Below are 17,937 nucleotides of genomic sequence, written 5' to 3'. Positions count from 1 at the left end.
AAAAAAAAAAAGGAAAGAAAGAAAGCATAATATCAGATCTACTTTAGGAATTCTGAACCTTAAGATTTCATTTGAAGCTATATTTCTGCTGTTCTGAAACCCTTTAGGAATGACTTATTAAGAAGGGCCTTGGGATGCCTAAGACTGGGTTCCCTTTACCAGGTTGTTGATAACTGTGTGTAGTGACAGAGGCTAAATCATGAGTCATAAGCCCTGGGAGAGGAGGTGCCTAGTGGAAGGCAGGTGACAGCCAGTGAGCATGAAGAAACCTGGGAGGCTGAGCGGAGCTGGGGTGTGTGCCACACTGTCAGCTCCAGGCCTTGGACGCTGTGTTTGTCTTTGATCTGGGAAAGCAGCAGGGTCTATTCATAACATTTGGAGGCAAGGGCTTTATCTTCATTTGCTGGGATAGAAAGGTGACTCATTTATGACTGTGCAAAGTGAGTCATGGAGGCATATGGCTGTGCCAGTTGCTGTGGCATGAAGGTGGCTCTGCTCAACCCAGGCTCTTCCTTTACTGTCCTGCCATACCGGTCGATTATAATGTCCCTGTGAAGATATGAGTGTGAGAGCTTCGAGCGTCATCCCGTGTTGATTCGCAATGAGGAGACGGTGGTGTAGAAGACAGCGCTTGTGTTCAGAGTCAGCTGAAGCAGAGCTCAGAAGTATGTCTGGTGGATTACAGTGATGCCTGTCGTTTGCTTTGAGTATGAAGACTTAGGGACACCGTGTTCAACCTGGAGGTGGGAGGGACACGTGAATAAGGGTGTGAATGACCTAAATCAGCAAGGGATGGCTGAGGAGAAAACCCCACACAAATCAAGTACACCCAAGTTTGCCTCTTCGCTGCCAACGGGTGTTCTGAGACTATGTGAACACCATGCTTTAAGCCAAGAACCTACAAATCACTAGCTGGGTGCCCTTCCTCACTGCTTCCTGACCATGTTTTCTCAAATGGAAAAGGCCCTGCATGTCCAGCTACTTTGGATACCAAATACACAGGAATTCTACTTAATTCCTTGAATCAAACCCCAAGGATCTTATTATGTTTGAGAGAGAGAGAGAAAGAGAGAGAGAGAGAGAGAGAGAGAGAGAGAGAGAGAGAGAGACTTAGACACAGATTTAGGGTCTTACTGAATGAATATCTATATTTGAGACAGGCTCTCTTGTGTATCAAGCTAACTCACTATGTAGTGGAGAATGCCTCCAACTCTTGATCCTTCTGCCTCCATCTCCCAAGTGCTGAGAATATGGGTGTGTGCTACCACACCTGTGGGGAGTGGGTGAAGCCCTGATCTTACATCTCTTCTGGCCTCCACAGGTACCAGGCGTGAACATGGTGTATGTACATACATTCTGGCAAAACACCCATACTCATCAAATTGGAAAATACTAACCTAGCCCCAAGAGGACCAATGAGTTCACGCGTTTGAGTACTGAGATAAGAAAAGTCTGTTGCTAGGCTGGGATATGGGGTGTGTGGGGTGCTGTGCTATGCTTGTCGTTATTCTATGCAGTTGATACAGCTTGAAAAGAATAGCAGCACCTGTGCCATGCTGGACTATGCAGGTGTGTGTGTGCATGAGTGTGTGCATGTGTGCATGAGTGTGTGTGTGTGTGTGTGCATGAGTGTGTGTGTGTGTTGCTGGGAATCAAACCCCTTTACGACAACATCTTTAAAACCAATTCTCAGTGCTATAATTCTACATAAATGGACAACTTGTTTAGTGTAGTGCATGGGGAGTGGCTTTGTTTGATCACTGGTTTTGTTTATTTTGAGACAGTCTTACTGTGATGCCTAAACTGCGGCTTTGTGCTAGGTCCCTTTACCTCGGTGAGAGTCTGGATGTCTTAGGGAAACAGGCCATTTATAACTTTCTACTGTTCCAAAGCTGCGTCTACACCTGGCCTGGGAGTCTGCATTAAAAGCAGCTTGGTGAATCCCCCTGTAGTATCAGGTCAGACACTAAAAGTCACTATAATCTTGTCAGGAAACCTAAGGACAAGGAAAGCGAAAGTGGTTTTGCCAAGTGCCTAAACTGAGTTGAAGTGCAGCGGATCCTAAACGTGGCTGTGTCTGAGAGTTACCCAGCTTGAACACATGTGTTTTAATGCTAAAGATCTTACAATTTAGAGGGAACCTTCCTAAAGAAATGTAAAACTTAACTGGGTGATGGTGGCTCATGCCTGTAATGTCAGCACTCAGGAGGCAGAGGCAGGTTGATCTCTGAGTTTGAGGCCAGTCTGGTCTACAGAGTGAGTTCCAGGACAGCCAGGGCTATACAGAGAAAACCTGACTTGAAAAAAAACCCAAACAAAAACAAACAAACAAACCAAAAAAGAAATGTAAAACTTACATTGGAAGTAAACTTTGTTCAGGGCCCATGGGACCTGAAGTATTATTAGTTTCACCACAAATCTGCCTCTGCTTACAGAACTTGTTTTTAAATTTTATTTTTATGTGTTTGTGTGTACATCATCTTTGTACCCAAGGAAGCCAGAAGTGGGCACTGTAACCCATGGACCTGGAGTTAGAAGGTAGTCGTGGGCCACCCTGTGTGGGGGCTAAGAACTGCTCTTATCTTCTGATCCATCTCTTCAGCCTGTTTAGGGAGCTTGTTAAAAATTTAAGAATAAGATGAGCTCCATAGCATAAGCCTGCTTCATGCTTCTTGAAAGCTGAGGCAGGTGGATGATGCTAAATAATAAAAAAAATTAAGGCTAGCCTGGGCAACATCTGAATAATAGTAAGAATAATAAAGATTCCTGGACCCATTCTAGACATTAGACATTCTGATTCAGTCTATATGGGTCCCAGAAATATGCATTTTCTCTCTCTCCAATTTCCCCTTTCCTCCCTTTTCCACAACTCGATGTCTCTGTCTCTCCTCCTCCTCTTCCTACTTCTCTTCTTCCTCTTCCTTCCTCCTCTTTGCCTCTTCCTTTTCATCCTCTTTCTTCTTCTTTGTTTGTTTCTGTTTAAATGGTATCTCCTGTAGCCCAGGATAGCCTCGAACTCCCTGTAAAGATGAAGCTGAAGTTGGCCCTGAACTATTGAGTCTCCATCTACCTCCAAAGTGCTAGGATTATAGGTATATATTTCCATACCCAGCCAAATAACTTTTTTTTTCTTTTGGCTATCCTAGAATTCACTATGTATACCAGGCTGGCCTAAACTCATAGAGATCTGCCTGCCTCCGCTTCCTCCTCCTGAGTGTTGGGGTTAAAGGGGTGTATGCCACCACATCTGGCCAGTATTTTGTCACAGAATAATTCATCACATTTGCTTTGTAACTGAAACATTACCCTACATCCAAGTACTTGCAGGTTAACATTGTTTTGTCTAAACAAATGGCATAAACTATACAGAGAATACTTCCCTTTTCAGGCTGAGAGTCCAACTGGGACTCAGTTGTCCCAGGTTGCTGGTCTTCTTCCTTCCTTTCTCTTCTCCATAGCCTTTGGCATTGGCACAGCTGTCTGGCTCGTAGGCATTGACTCTGAAGAGAGCATGACTGGTTATTATTTCAGTGGTTGGTACACATTTGATTATCTTTCAAATTTCATGTCAATGAAATAGTACTTTATTTTCTTACCCCTCTCCCCCTCCACCCTTCTCCCTCTCAGGTAATCTGGCTGACATCAAATATGCAATATGGGGAAGGCTGGCCTGGAATTCCTGGTCTCTATCTCCTGAGTTCTAGGATTCTAGAAAAAATTGTCATCTCTAAGGAAGACACTAGAAAGTGGAGAGAAGCTCACATTAAGAGAGCTCCTTAGGGTTGGAGAGATGGCTTAGCAGTTAAGAGCACTGGCTGTTCTTACAGAGATCCTGAGTTCAGTTCCCAGCAACTGCATGGCAGCTCACACCTGTCTGAAACTCCACCTCTAAGAGTTCTGATACCTTTACACAGATACACATGCAGGCAAAGTACCAGTGCACATAAAACAAAAATAAATGTTGAGAGAGAGAGAGAGAGAGAGAGAGAGAGAGAGAGAGAGAGAGAGAAGAAGAGAGGAGTAAGAAGGAGAAGGAAGAGGAGGAGGAGGAAGAAGAGGAGGGAGGGAGAGGGGGAGGTAAGGAGGGAGAGAGAGAGAGCAAGAGTGAGAGAGAGCGTGAAAGAGCACCCTCAAACCGGGGGTGGGGTGGCCGCAGCTGTGTATGCCATTAGGAAGACAGAGGCAGGTGGATCTCTCAATTTGAGGTCAGCCTGGTCTACAGAGGATAGCCCAGGGCCACACAGAGAAACCCTGTGGAGTGATGGGGGATAGCACTCTTTGTATGCACCCAGTGCTTCTCATATGGGATGGATCCCAACTACCTTCACAGCCGTGGGCAAGGCAAACACCAGGAGCCCCGTTTTACAGATAAGGCAGCTGTGGAATGGAGAAGTCAAAGCTACTTTCCACAAGCCCCTCAGCTGGTGTCTGCCTTCCTATACTATGCTGCCTTTCTAACTGAAGGCAGTCTTCATGGATGAAGCCTGGCACCCTGTGCATCAGTATACATTGGCAAACTTACCGGGCATGGGACTTCAAAGATGACAAACACTATAATAGCAGCCCCACTGAGCAGCAGAGTAGCAGCAATCAGAGCTTTGACTACAAGACTCCATTTCTGCCTCCTCTTTAAGGACATGTCTATGTCTGAAAGGAAAGAGGGAAGGGGAGAAAGGAGAGATTACATGAGCAGGGCTCACCTTGACACGAACTTCTTGCTCACAGATTAATCAGGGACAACCTTACTCAGAGATAGATAGTGAATTTCTGTTTGGGACTTAGAATCAGATGGGTGTCATCATGGGTTCTTCTCTAGCCTCTTTTACAAATGAGCCACCTTTCCTAGGATTTGGGATTCTCTATAGTCATGCATGGCTGACTCTTGCACTTTTCTTGTGAAGAAAAGGCTTAGGTGCACAATGAGTGCTTAACCCATCATCCTAGTGAGTCCTCTTGAAGATCTCAACACATTAAAAAAAAAAAGTCAGGCTGGAGAGATGGCTCCGTGGTTAAGAGCACTGACTGCTCTTCTAGAGGTCCTGAGTTCAATTCCCAGCAGCCACATGGTGGCTCACAACCATCTGTAATGGGATCTGATGCCCTCTTCTTGTGTGTCTGAAGACAATGACAGTGTACTCATATATATTAAATAAACAATATTTAAAAAAAAAATCACAGGTCTGGAGAGATGGCTCAGTGGTCAGGAACACAGGCGTCTTTTCAAAAGGACCTGAGTTTGGTTCAGGGCCTGCATGACAGCTATCTGTAACCCCAGTTCCAGGGGATCTGGCACCCTCACACAGACACACATGTAGGCAAAATACCAATGTACATTAAAAAATATTTTAAAAATCACATGTCCTTTCATCTTTAGCACTGAGAAAGAAAAATAAATGAAAACACAAAAATCACCTTTATTTCAGTCCTGGTGATGCATGCCTTTCATCCTAGCACTCAGGAGGCAGAGCAGGCAGGTCTGTTAAGTCCAAGGGCAGCCTGGTTTATTTAATGAGTGCCAGGGTAGCCAGAGCTACATAGTGTGACGCTGTCCCAAAAAGAAACAAAATCAATCATCACCTTACCTGTCTTGGTTTTAGGAGGATGTAGGAGGAATAAAGGTGAGTTGTTACTGCTTTTGAATCATAAGCCAGATCCAGGATAGGAGGCTCACACCCATTCTATTATTACTAATCTCATATTTACTCTTATATTGGTATGAACTAGGGATGTAACCTAAACTTGAATCTTACAGAATTTGAGTTTTGGCAAATTTAGGAAGGGCTACTTTTAAAAAAGAGTAAAGATGAAAATGTGGTTAGTTGGCATCAACTCTGTTAATAATTGCTTAATATTAAATATACATCTATACTGCAAGTGGAAGGTATCATGTACCAGTTGGATTTACTCTGTCTTCAAATCTGACTGCAGGTGAATTTATTTTCTTGAATGATCATTTTAAAAAGGGATTTACTATTTTTATTTGTGTACGTGTGCCTGTGTGACTATGTGTACTGTATGCATGAAGGTGCCCTCAGGTGCTGGGAGGCATCAGACCCTTTGGAACTAGAATTGCACATGGTTGTGAGTTACCCGGGGTGGATGCTGGGATCCAAAGCGGGGTCCTCTACAAGGCATCTCTCTACAAGATGATTGTCATCTACAAAATGGTTATTAATCACAAAGCTGTCTCTTTATCCCCAAGGTAAAGAATTATTGATTGTACAAAACTACAGATGTGTCTGGGAACTTTCTATGGGGAGCTATTTTTTCCCTATTATAACATGGAACAAATTTTTAAAAGATTTATTTATTTATTTTATGTATATGAGTGCTCTATCTGTATGTATACCTGCATGCCAGAAGAGGGCATCAGATCCCATTATAGATGGTTATGAGTCACCATGTGGTTGCTGGGAATTGAACTCAGGACCTCTGGAAGAACAGCCAATGCTCTTAACCTCTGTGCCATCTGTCCAGCCCTCAAAACACCAAAGAGTTTTTATTTTGAGCCAGAGTTTCTCTGTGTAGCCCTGGCTGTCCTGCAACTCACTCTGTAAACCAGGCTGGCCTTGAACTCATAGAGATCCACCTGCCTCTGCCTCCTGAGTGCTGGGATTAAAGGTATGCACCACTACCACCACCACCACTGCCTCCTGACAAATCAATTTAAAAAAATTTGAATAGCTTTTCAACCTCCAGGAAATTGGAGCTAAAATGTCTCCTTTTCTTCCCATTCTTACTTTACCCCTATTTAATGTGTACCTTGTGTTAAAGGGATGGGAAAAGCCCCAGTGCTTGTGGTTTCTTCTCCTTTACTTCTAGGACTTGTAGAGGAGGTAGTGATGGGTACTGTCTCTGATGAAGCAGATCTGTCCTTCAATGGGTAGACCGTGCATTGCGAGATCCCTGGTAAAAAAGCTATAAAACAAAAAGAAGCACTGGATGGACAGCTGCAGGCCAGCACCATCCTGCATGGGTTTACCTGATAAAACCCTAGTTCTACTCACCTCAAATGGCATCTCTAACTGTGGCCCTGTTGACCTCTATGTTCATAGGTTTTAAGTGTAGGCACAGAATAATGCCAAGAATAAATGAGGTTAGAGATACTAAAAAGAGATATGGATTAATATGGATTAAATCTCCTGGAGGCCTTTGACTAGGATCAGAAGGAAGAAATGAACCACATCTTGCTTGCCTATCATTCTTGCAGTCATAATAATAATAAAGGTGGGTAGTGTAAGACTTCTGAGTCTCCTTCATTAATAGAGTTGGTGCTAAAGTCCAGGCAGGAACATGAAATGCATTTACCTGAATGACTACTGCAGGTCTGTATAGTGGAGCCCCATCAACCACTCGGAGAAGGCAGTGAGGAAAGCAAGAGGAGCTAAAAGATGGAAGGCACCCAACTTCGTGTTCTTCTCAGTTTCACTCATTTAATATTAAAAGAAAAGAGTGTCTTATTATGTGCCAGGCACTGCCTCAATATTTTATATCACTTGGATTATAGCAAGGGAACAAAGAGGTCAGGGGTCAGGGCAGAAGCAAAGACAACAGTGACTATCGTAGATTTTATGGATGGGTATAGTAGATATGCCTACGGTCCAGCCCTGAGGAGGCTGAGGCAGGAAGATAACCTTGAGTTTACGGCCAGCTTGGACTACATAGTATCAAGTCAGTCACAGATCAATAGCATGATCCTTTTCAAAAAAACAAAACAAGGGCTGGAGAGATGGCTCAACAGTTAAGAGCATTGACCTCTCCTCCAGGGGTCCTAAGTTCACTTCCCAGCAACCACATAGTGGTTTAGAGCCATCTGTAATTAGATCTGCTGCCCTCTTCTGGTGTGTGTGAAGACAGTTACAGTGTACTCATGCAAATAAAGTAATCTTCAAAACAAAACAAAAAGGTTATTATTTATTAGTGCTACTTAAAAAATTAAAACTAGGGCTGGGCATAGTGGAACACACCTTTTGATCCCAGCACTCGGGAGGGAGAAGCCAAAATGGTTTACATAGTGAGTTCCAGGACAACTAGGGCCACATAGAGAGACTCTCTCCTAAAAACACCAAAACAAAACAAAATACAAACAAACATACAAACAAACAAACAAAAAAACTAGAATGAAAAGCTAGTTGTGGTAACCTGTAATCTCAGCACTGCCGAGGCTGAGGCAGGAGGATTACTAGTACTTCAAGGCCATCCTGGGCTACCCAATGATTTCTTAGCCAGTCTGAGCTACATAGTGTGAGACTCTTAGAAGTCAAATTTAGGGATGGGAGAGATGGCTTGGTGGTTAAGAGCACTTTCTGCTAATGCAAAGGACCTGGGTCTGGTTCTCAGCACCACATCGGGCCATTCATAACTGCCTATAGTTTCAGTTCCAGCCTTCTTCCAGCCCCCCCTGACATCCACATCCATACACATGTGACACACACGCACGCGCACACAGGCAGACACACAGAAAGTGAAAATAAATCTTTAAAAACTACCACCACCAACAAAACCCCAAGCCCCACAAGCTAAAGTAGTATGAGTAGAATTCATAGACAGTAGTTGGGCAACCTGCTGTATAGGCCAACCCTCTCTGGGGTTAGAACTGATCCAAGACTTGAGGGAAGTAGTTTAGGTAGAGGGAGGGGACAGTGGGAGTGTCTGAATTGTGACAGTTGTAGGGAAGCAGTGGAACAGCCAGTTGTAGCATGGAGGAACAAGGGAGGAGGTGGGGTGGAGAGGGTACAGGGCTCCAGGCTTGTGTGCCAACTTAAGGGCTTTGGACATAAAGTTCTGTTGCAAGGTTTTGATCTAAAGAGTGACCTTTTTGTGTGTGTGGTGGGAATTATTACCTTTTTTTGGATACAGGTTTCTCTCTGTAACCTAGCCAGGCTTCCAACTCACAGCCAGTCCTCCTGCTTCAGCCTGTTAGGTGCTAGGATTACAGGTGTGAGCCACCATGTCTAGCTAAGTTTCATTTCAGTTGACCATTCACTGGACTACTGTGTTAGAAAAGGACCATCGTGGGATGAGAGTAGAGGCAGCATGGCCTGGTGGTGGCAGCAGATTTTGGAGACTGCAGATGAGAGGTGATGGGATTCAAACTAGGGATAGAAGTGAGGAAGGGCAGATGCAGTCTGGCTGTGGTCTGCAACCAACTGGACCTGTTTACAGAGTGGACCTAACCAAATTCTGACCCTAATCCAGTTCAGGTGATTATTACTCTCCAAACCCTCGCCCCTTTTTATTTAAGACAGGCTGTGACTATGGACCTCATATGAGCATTGAACTCTCTATAAACCCAGACTGGACTCAAAAATGAAGTAAGAAAGTGAAACTCTTACCTCGGGTTTTCAACTACTGAGGATATAGGTGTGCAACCAAACCTAGTCTTCTATTCTATTTTAAATGTATTATTTACTGGAGGTGGTACATACCAAGGTGTCTATGTGTAGATCAGAGAACAGCTTTGTGAAGGGTTCTCTCCTTCTACCTTTATGCAAGCTCTAGGATTGAAACTCAAGTTGTCTGATTTGCATCATTGGGCAACAAACACCTTTACCTCCAAGCCATCTGGTGGACCCTTATTCCATTTTACATGGTTTCTTATCATTGCTTGCTTGCCTTTAGCTCCCCCCGCCCCACCATCCCCTTTGAGACGGGTTTCTCTTTGTAGCCTTGGCTATCCTGGAATTTGCTCTTTAGACCAGGTTGGACTTGAACTCAAAGATCTCTCTGCCTCTGCCTCCCAAGTGCTGGGATCAAAGGCATGTGCCACTATGGCCCTGCTGCAGTTAGGTAGCAACATGTATGTTTGAAGATAAACAAGATTCACTTTGGACAAGTTACATGATTTTTGAGTTTAGGTTTCCCTGTTTGTAATATGGCTGTAGTAAAAGAAAAAAAAAAAAGAGCTGTATCTATTTCTCAGGAGTGTTGTAAAGACCAGAAACAAAGATTAGAAAGCAAGTAGGAAAACGGTTTGCAGGCTAGTGAACTGGGTCTGAAAGATGAGGGGACACCTAGAGATTGTCTAAGCAAAGAACTCTGCCTGGCAGCCAGAGGGATAACGGCACTCTACCAAATTGGCCTCATCCATCAGTGTAGTATTATTACGGAATAAATGTTTGTCCACGTTTATTCTCTTTCAGATCTTATCTGTGAGGTAACTGATCATCAAGGCAGAACATGCTTGAGAATATAGTTTATTTCCACTGGGCAGTGGTGGGTGGTGCATACCTTTAATCCCACCACTTGGGAGGCAGAGGCTGGTGGATCTCTGAGTTTGAGGCTAGCCTGGTCTATAGAGTGAGTTCCAGGACAGCCAGGGCTACACAGAGAATAACCTTGTCTCCACCAAAAATGAAAAAGTCACACAAGAAGAAGATATTTGCACACTCAGCACTTGGAGGAAGAGACAAGTGAATCTTTGAATTTGAGGCCAGTTTGGTCTACAAAGTGAGTTCCAGGCTAGCCAAGGCTACATAGTGAGACCATTTCAACAAAGTAGAAATATTTATCAAATGGATGAAGCAGGAGTGTGTGGTGGTGCACACTTGTGATCTCAGCAATCAGGAGGTAGAGGCTGGGGAAACGGGGGTTCAGGCTTATGCTCAGCCTTATAGTGAGTTGGGGTACATGTCTGTCAAAAAGACAAAACAAGATCAGATAAGGTGTCTGATCTTTCTGTGTCCTATTAAAAACAGCTCTCCCAGCACTTGAGAGGTAGAGAGGCAGGCAGATTTCTGAGTTCAAGGCCAATCTGGTCTACAGAGTATGTTCCAGGACAGCCAGGGCTATAGAGAAGCCCTGTCTTGGAACACTACACCCCACCCCACCAAAGGAAACCCAGATAGATTTCTATGAAATCTGAAACCTGATGGGTAACTGGAAAGCTTCTAAATATAAAATCTGAACAATAGGAACAGGAAATATAAACTATATTGTAAATGCTTGGCTCAGTTCCTTTTATGTTGCTGTGAGAAGACACTCTGACCAAAACCAGCTTAGCTTAGAAGCCTTTGCTCTGTCAACTGGGCTACAGCCTCAGCCCCTATCTTATGTTTCTTTTCTGCATTTTATGTTTGGTCCATGTCTTGCATTGACCATCTGTTTTGCTGAAAGTTTTCATCCTTACAATTCCAAATTCTTACTTTACTTTGAGGATATTTTTATTGATGTCATCTGAACATACGTTAGACACCTTCCTCTGTGGACTGATGTCATCTAGAGTGGCAACTTCAGAGTGCTTCTCTCCTGTATCCTTCTAAGTTTGACCATTTATTTACCTAGTTTTTACTTCTAACCTATTTGAGATCCATCACATCTTGGTGACTTAATGTGATTTAAATTCAGAATAGGCATCTTCAGACTTGGAGAGAAAGTTTGTTTTAAAAGTTCATTTATGCCAGGCAGTGGTGGCGCACGCCTTTAATCCCAGCACTTGGGAGGCAGAGGCAGGCGGATTTCTGAGTTCGAGGCCAGCCTGGTCTACAGAGTGAGTGAGTTCCAGGACAGCCAGGGCTACACAGAGAAACCGTCTTGAAAAAACAAACAAACAAAAAAAGTTCATTTATAAGATGGTTGTTTGGAATTTGTCATCATGGTTTCATAGAGGTGAATGGTGAACAGTGATCAGGACCAAACTAACCTAATACATCCATGTGCTCTGTTTACACACCTCAAATAGTATAAGGCACTGGCTCAGATACTGAATCTCAGAACCTCTGACTTGAGTGAGCCTCCAGGAGAAGGAGGAAGACTCTTTCTCCTGGAAGGCGCTCAAAGTCTGGAGGTCACCCCAAGGCAAATGTTTCCAATAGGGCAGGTTGGTCTTTGGCATCTTTCCTCCCTTGTAAACCCCAGTTTTCCTGGTTCTGAGTTTCTAACAGCTAATGTCCTTAATTACCTCGGGTCCCACAGTACATAGAATGATACAGTACCACTCAGAGAACTGCAGTCTGGAAAATGACTTAAGGCCAGTACTGTGATCAGGTCAAGCAGGGTGTCAGGGTAAGAGGAAATAAAGGTCCAAATGAATTGACATTGAGTTTTGAGTTTTAAGAGCCCTCGAATCTGTCATTATCAGTAGTAGAGTTTAATTAACTAGTTAATTGTTTCTTTTTTAAACAGGATTTCGTATAGCCGAAGCTGGCTTTAAACTTGATATGTTATATAATGGGATTACAGGTGTGCTCCACCATGCTTGGCTTTTAGTGGCAGATTTTTTTCTTTTTAAGGATAATAAAGGGAGCCAGGCGGTGGTGGTGCACGCCTTTAATCCCAGCACTTGGGAGGCAGAGGCAGGCGGATTTCTGAGTTCGAGGCCAGCCTGGTCTACAGAGTGAGTTCCAGAATAGCCAGGATAGGACTACACAGAGAAACCCTGTCTCGAAAAAAACCAAAAAAAAAAAAAAAAAAAAAAAAAACCAAAAAAAAAGGATAATAAAGGGAATGAAACACTCAAGTCATGTAAGGATAAACAATAAACAATTTATGGCTCTTGGGCTATACCCTGAGAAAAATGGCTGCCCACTTATTTCTCAATCTCTAGTCTAGGTTTTGAAAGCTTATTTCTCCATCATTCTGCTTGTGATCCTTTGACTCCCGGTCCCCTGGGGTTCTCTAAGTGCTGAGTGTCATTTTCCCAACAGCACAGCAGCAGAGTCTAGGGGAGAACTTTCTATACTAATCTATTGGTCAGAAACTATGGCAGAAAGAACTCGAAAAGGAAGAGGAGGAAGGCAGAAGTTGAGATTGAGAATCTCTGTGTTGGGGACCACTCGGTTTTCATGCGGTGTTAGGAGTGTGAAGCGGAGCCACTGCTGTGCGGCTGAATGAGCCATTCACGCTGCTGCTCTGCTTCTTGGAATTCACGTTCTTGATAAATATCAGATGCGTGAGGAATGTGTAAGGTCATCGTTTGTATTAGCAAGAGAATAGAAAGAACCAAAATTTCCATCAGTGGTGAACTAGGGGAATAAACTGCAGTATTGTAGAACACCATTCAGAAGAATGAGGCAGGGCTGCTGACATGATACTCTTAGAAACAGAACTTGTGCTTAGCACGTTCTAGGCCTTGGACTCAGTATCTACAACCCAACTACACATGAGTCACATTAGTGGATATGAACATGGACAAACCCATGCCATGTGGGAAAAGCAAGGTGCAGAACAGGTATACGATGTGGCTCTGCCTGTGCTTTTCACACATGCAGAGGAGCTGCAGTGGTGTCTCATGCCTGCCATTCCAGCACTTCAGAGGTAGAGGGAGGAGTTTCGGGAGGTCAAGGCTAGCCCTGGTATACATAGCAAGTTAGAGGACATCTTGGGCTATATGAGACTATCTCTGAAGAGAGGTGTTGGGGGGAGAAAATGTATACACACCTATATGTGCTGTCTTTGGAAGAAAATACAGTAGGTAATAGTACTTCCTTCTGTCCCAACGGAGAGGACTGGAGGGCTAAGAGACAGGAGTAGGAGGGAGGGTTACTTTTCACTATAAATATGTTCGGTTTGTAAATTTCACTGTGTGCACTATAAATGAACAAAATTTACAAACTATTGTTTGTTTTTAAATTTTTTTTTTTTTGTTGAGAGTTCTAGCTGTCCTGGAGCTTACTTTGTAGACCAGGCTGGCCCCAGACAGAGATCTGCCTGCCTTTGTCTCCTGAGTGCTGGAATTCAAGGCATATACCCCTTACCTGGCCCACAAACTATTATTAAAAGAAGCATGGTGGCATTCACTTTTAATCCTAGCATTCAAGAGTTAGAAGCAAATAGATTGTTGTAAATTTGAGCCTAGCCTGGTCTACATTAGCAGTTCTAGGCTAGCAAGTGATGAATCTGTATCAAAAAAAATTAGATCTTATGAATATCACAGCTGTAAATTTGAGGCTAGCCTGGTCTATATTAGCAGTTCTAGGCCAGCCAGGGATATATAGTAAGAACTTTTATATATATATATATAAAAAATAGACCTTATGAATATCACAAAAGACTAGGGCTAAAAGGGGTCTTAGAAATTAGAAATACAGAGCCTGGAGCCAATGAGTTGAATCAATGGATAAAGGCACTTGCCACTAAGCCTGAAGACCTAAGTTTGGTCTGACTCCTAAGTTGTCCTCAGCTGTCCTCTAACCTCCATACATGCCTGTGCCCACACGCACACATGCACCTACGCACGCATGCACACACACAATAAATATATAAACATAAAAGTATAGTTTCAAATTCTTGTTAAAGGAATTAGAAAACTGGTTCTGAGAGAGGACACCAATTTTTCTCCAAGGGGAGAACAGGACGTTTCGTTGTGGCTTTGGCTGCTACTAAATAAACACTGACCACCAGGATGTCAGCTGAATGTTAGTGCCAACCTACCTTTATCGGCTCTCTGATCTCACTTTACCTGTTAGAAGGGATCCATTCTGAAACTGGGATGTGGGCCTGAGGTGACAGCTTGGGGAAGCAGTGCTGTTTCTAGGAAGAGCAGTAATGACTGGCAGGTTCTTCAGAATGTACTTGACCTTTGGCCTTCTCTCTGAATATACAAGGTGGACTGTCACTCTCCTCCCAGAGCCAAAGCATTTCAGGGTAGCTATAGTCTGATTTCGGATGAATGGGGTCTCTTTGATATTTGTGTGAATTTCTGGAGGAACTAAACAGAAAAACAATGCTGTTTCTTAATCTGCACAGTGCTCAGATAACCCACTTTTATTCCTGACTCCTGTTAAACCCCACAGCTGCACTTTGACCTCCTTTGGTTTACCTTCTCCTCCATCTGTGTTAATGGTACTAACTGTGCAGGTCCTGCTTTTCTTCCTGCAAGGAGTCCCATGGAGATAAGTAGCTACAGTGAATTCAGCACAGAGAAATGCAGAGAGGGCTGAGTGCATTTCCTTCTGTCTCTTCATCCCTATCTGATTTGTATAGGCATGTGTTAGGTGTCAGGTTAATATAGGAAATCATTTCTAGACATCCTCCTCAGGAGATATGTATCTTTAAAATAGCATATTTGAGGGGATGGAAAGATGGCTCAGAGGTTAGGAGCACTGTCTGCTCTTCCAGAGGTCTTGAGTTCAATTCCCAGCACCCACATGGTGGCTCACAACCATCTATCTTAGGATCTGATGCCCTCTTCTGGCATGCAGATGTACATATAGATAGAGTACTCATTTACATAAAATAAGTAAATCTTTTTTAAAGAGCATATTTGAGATCTGGACTATGAAGTACAGAGATGAGGTACCTTTTAAAGGTGAAAAAGAAAATCCTGGGATGGCAAAGTGGTTTTCCAGAAAGATCTCCATTCCCTACCTCTTATTACCAAATCCTTGTTGCTCCTCACATCCTCTGGGAAGAAGCTGGGCAGCTGTTCCACTTGGCAGCTGCTCTTTCTGAGGTCTAGGAAGGAAAAATGGGTCAGGATTTACTGGGTCCTTCCTCTTTAGAATTCTGAGACAGTAGCAGAGACAAAAGAGTTCCTGCCTATAAAACTTAGAACTGGGGAGACCAAGTACTTCCTGAGAGAGCCTTTAAAACACATGGCCAAATGCGGTAAGTGGGAATTGCCCCATTATAAATAAAATTGAGTATTCTTTCTAAGAGAAAGAAAGATGAAAGAGATGTGATTACTAAGTTAATGAGAGAATAACCCATCCATTTTCTTTTAAAAGTTTATTTTATCTGCTTTTCAAGACAGGGTTTCTTTGTATACTTCTGGCCATTCTGAAAACTGCTATAGACAAGGCTAGCCTTGAACTCAGATCTGCCCTTCTGTCTCCCAGATACTGGGGCTGAAGGTGTGTAGCACCACTGCCTGGTTTCTGCCTGCTGTGTTACAAGGAGAGAACCATGAAGGTTTGTTATGTACTCCCTCAGATGCAGCTCTCTAGATTCCCATAGAGCTACAGGCCATAGCTGTTCATGCTTTTGTGGTACATGACTCGCAAGGTGTGGAAATTTTCTTTCTCTGTTTTATTTGTTTGTTTTGTTTAAATTTTCTTTTTCTGAGACAGGGTCTCACTATTGTAGCTCTGGCTGGCCTGGAACTAGCTATGTGGACTAGGTTGGCCTTAAATTCAGAGAACTACCTGCCTCTGTCTTCCAAGTGCTGAGATTAAAAGCATCCTCTAGATGGTTAAGGGCACTGGCTGCTCTTGCAGAGGACTAGAGTTCGATTCCCAGCTCCCGCATGGTGGCTCACCACTATTCCTAACTCTATTTCCAGGGGATCTGGTGCTCTTTCCCACCCTCCAATGGCACCAGGTATATATGTGGTATACAGACTTACATGCAGGCCAAACATTTACACATAAAATAAATAAATCTAATAGAAACGTCTTTTAAAAAAGTATCCTATACCACATTTAGCTTTAGCTGCTAAAAAAAAGAAGAAGAAGAAGACTATTTTACTCTGTAGCCCAGGCTCGCTCTGTTCTAGTTATAATCCTCCCGCCACTATCTCTCAAGTGCTGAAATTTCAGGTGTTTATTTTCTTAATTTGCATAAGTGTGCCATTGCTACACCTTATATTATTTTGAATTAACCTCCAGCTAGCTAATTTTAGAGAAGACATGTTTAGGAAACTCTGAAGAAATCATATTTTAAATAAGCATTTACTACCAGGACTGGGGGGAACTTGCTTAGCATCCTAAGGCTGTCTTTCAAGCCTCAGCACAAAACAGACAGAAATCCTCAAGTCAGTCAACAATCACCAGAGTAGCCAAGAGTCCAAGTCTATCCCGCCACCCCCATATCACCATTCCTCCAGCACTCCCCCATTAACATCTCCATTTAAACTATTTGAGTGTGCCACCTTAAACATGAAGGTGATATCTTATGAGGGGTCATGAATTTGAGAGCTCTAGGTGAGGCTAATTACAAAACTGTGGTACCATCTCACAATGAAAGCTGTCTGACCATGCTTTTATGGTAATCCATGTAAGCAAGGAAATAAGAAGACACTACATTCCCTCAAGACATCTCGTGAAACACAAAGATGTCTCCCTGGGCTTACTGACAGGAGGTATGGGGTAACTTTGGCAAAGTACGACTTATTGGGTATTGGCTATGTCTCTATCTGATGGAAGAGACTCCAAATGCTTTCTAGGCTTCCTTTTGGATGTCCCAGCGTATCAGGGTAGACATGTACTTACCGTTCTTGTTGGAATCATAGGATGCAATCATTAGGCTGAAGACTAAGATGGTATCCATGCCCAGCCTAAGCTCGTGAGTTCTCACTGCCTAGAGCCCTCTATTACCCTGTCATAGCCCCTACAGCCTTGCCTCTCGTTGCTTTTACCGTCCTGGAACCAAGTTTCACTCTCACTATCTGGTTCTACTCTATTTTGCCTTGTTTCCTGAAGACCCAGGAATACAGCTGATTGGAGAACCAAACCTGCTTATTAATGATTGACTTTGGAGGCCTGCCCTGACTTCACTAATGATGCCAACAATGAGAACTGTCATTATCTAGAGATTTCCCTAGCAGAAAGGGCATCAACACTAAAGATATGCTTTATACATACTTGCAGATAGACACGTACTCACAGGTAAGCTCTCTGATGGAGGCTCAGAGGTATGTACACCATCATTAATAAATAAAGAGATGCCTAGTAACGGGTACAAGTTGTAGGAGAGAGAAAGATACCAGGACAGAATGAGTCAGTGCCTTACACCGAGGAGAACACTGGACTCTAAGAATCAGTACAACTGAGTTCTGGTTCAAGTCTTTGTCACCATGGAGAAATGACTTAGCTGCTTAGGATCTCAGTTTTTCCCTTCTATAAACTGAGGCTCAACCAAAAGGTGTCTCAGATTCATTTACAGTTATGACCATGAGTTCACATGAGCATAGGCATATCTATGGAATAGCGTATATTCCCACACTCATGAATAAATGGAATGAGTATAGATAAAACAACTTCCTATGACTATTGGGTCAAG

The 17,937-nt window shown here is 43.2% G+C and overlaps 2 protein-coding genes across 7 annotated transcripts in view; one reads left to right on the top strand and one right to left on the bottom strand.

Moving 5' to 3' along the window:
* Positions 1 to 17,937, top strand: part of Acaca (acetyl-CoA carboxylase alpha) — a 264,876-nt gene that overhangs the window by 21,096 nt on the left and 225,843 nt on the right. The window lies entirely within an intron of this gene.
* On the bottom strand, positions 370 to 17,350 carry C6H17orf78 (chromosome 6 C17orf78 homolog). 3 transcript variants are annotated; one of them, XM_076936125.1, is made up of 7 exons: positions 17,148 to 17,350; positions 15,307 to 15,393; positions 14,399 to 14,530; positions 6,763 to 6,918; positions 4,523 to 4,647; positions 3,383 to 3,500; positions 370 to 739 (listed from the first exon to the last, which is right to left on the bottom strand). In XM_076936125.1, the coding sequence occupies exons 1-7, from the start codon at positions 17,203 to 17,205 to the stop codon at positions 660 to 662; spliced, it is 756 nt and encodes a 251-aa protein (XP_076792240.1). In that variant the 5' UTR covers positions 17,206 to 17,350; the 3' UTR covers positions 370 to 659. The 3 variants fall into 3 exon arrangements, with proteins under 3 accessions (XP_076792240.1, XP_076792239.1, XP_076792241.1); XM_076936124.1 differs by having other exon boundaries at positions 14,399 to 14,647; positions 17,148 to 17,347; XM_076936126.1 differs by lacking the exon at positions 6,763 to 6,918 and having other exon boundaries at positions 14,399 to 14,647.

This window comes from Arvicanthis niloticus, chromosome 6 (genome assembly GCF_011762505.2).
Source record: "Arvicanthis niloticus isolate mArvNil1 chromosome 6, mArvNil1.pat.X, whole genome shotgun sequence".
Lineage (NCBI taxonomy): Eukaryota > Metazoa > Chordata > Mammalia > Rodentia > Muridae > Arvicanthis > Arvicanthis niloticus.
Note: the sequence above shows the minus strand (reverse complement) of the source record. Positions and strands in the feature narration are given on the sequence as shown.

What these genes read in the sequence shown, in the direction of transcription:
- C6H17orf78 (XM_076936124.1), bottom strand. Translation starts at nt 17,205, where the DNA reads ATGGATACCATCTTAGTCTTCAGCCTAATGATTGCATCCTATGATTCC. An exon ending in CAAGGATTTGGTAATAAGAG is followed by an intron (nt 14,648 to 15,306) that starts GTAGGGAATGGA and finishes TTTTCTGTTTAG; the next exon opens with TTCCTCCAGAAATTCACACA. An exon ending in TCTTTGAAGTCCCATGCCCG is followed by an intron (nt 3,501 to 4,522) that starts GTAAGTTTGCCA and finishes TGCTCTCTTCAG; the next exon opens with AGTCAATGCCTACGAGCCAG.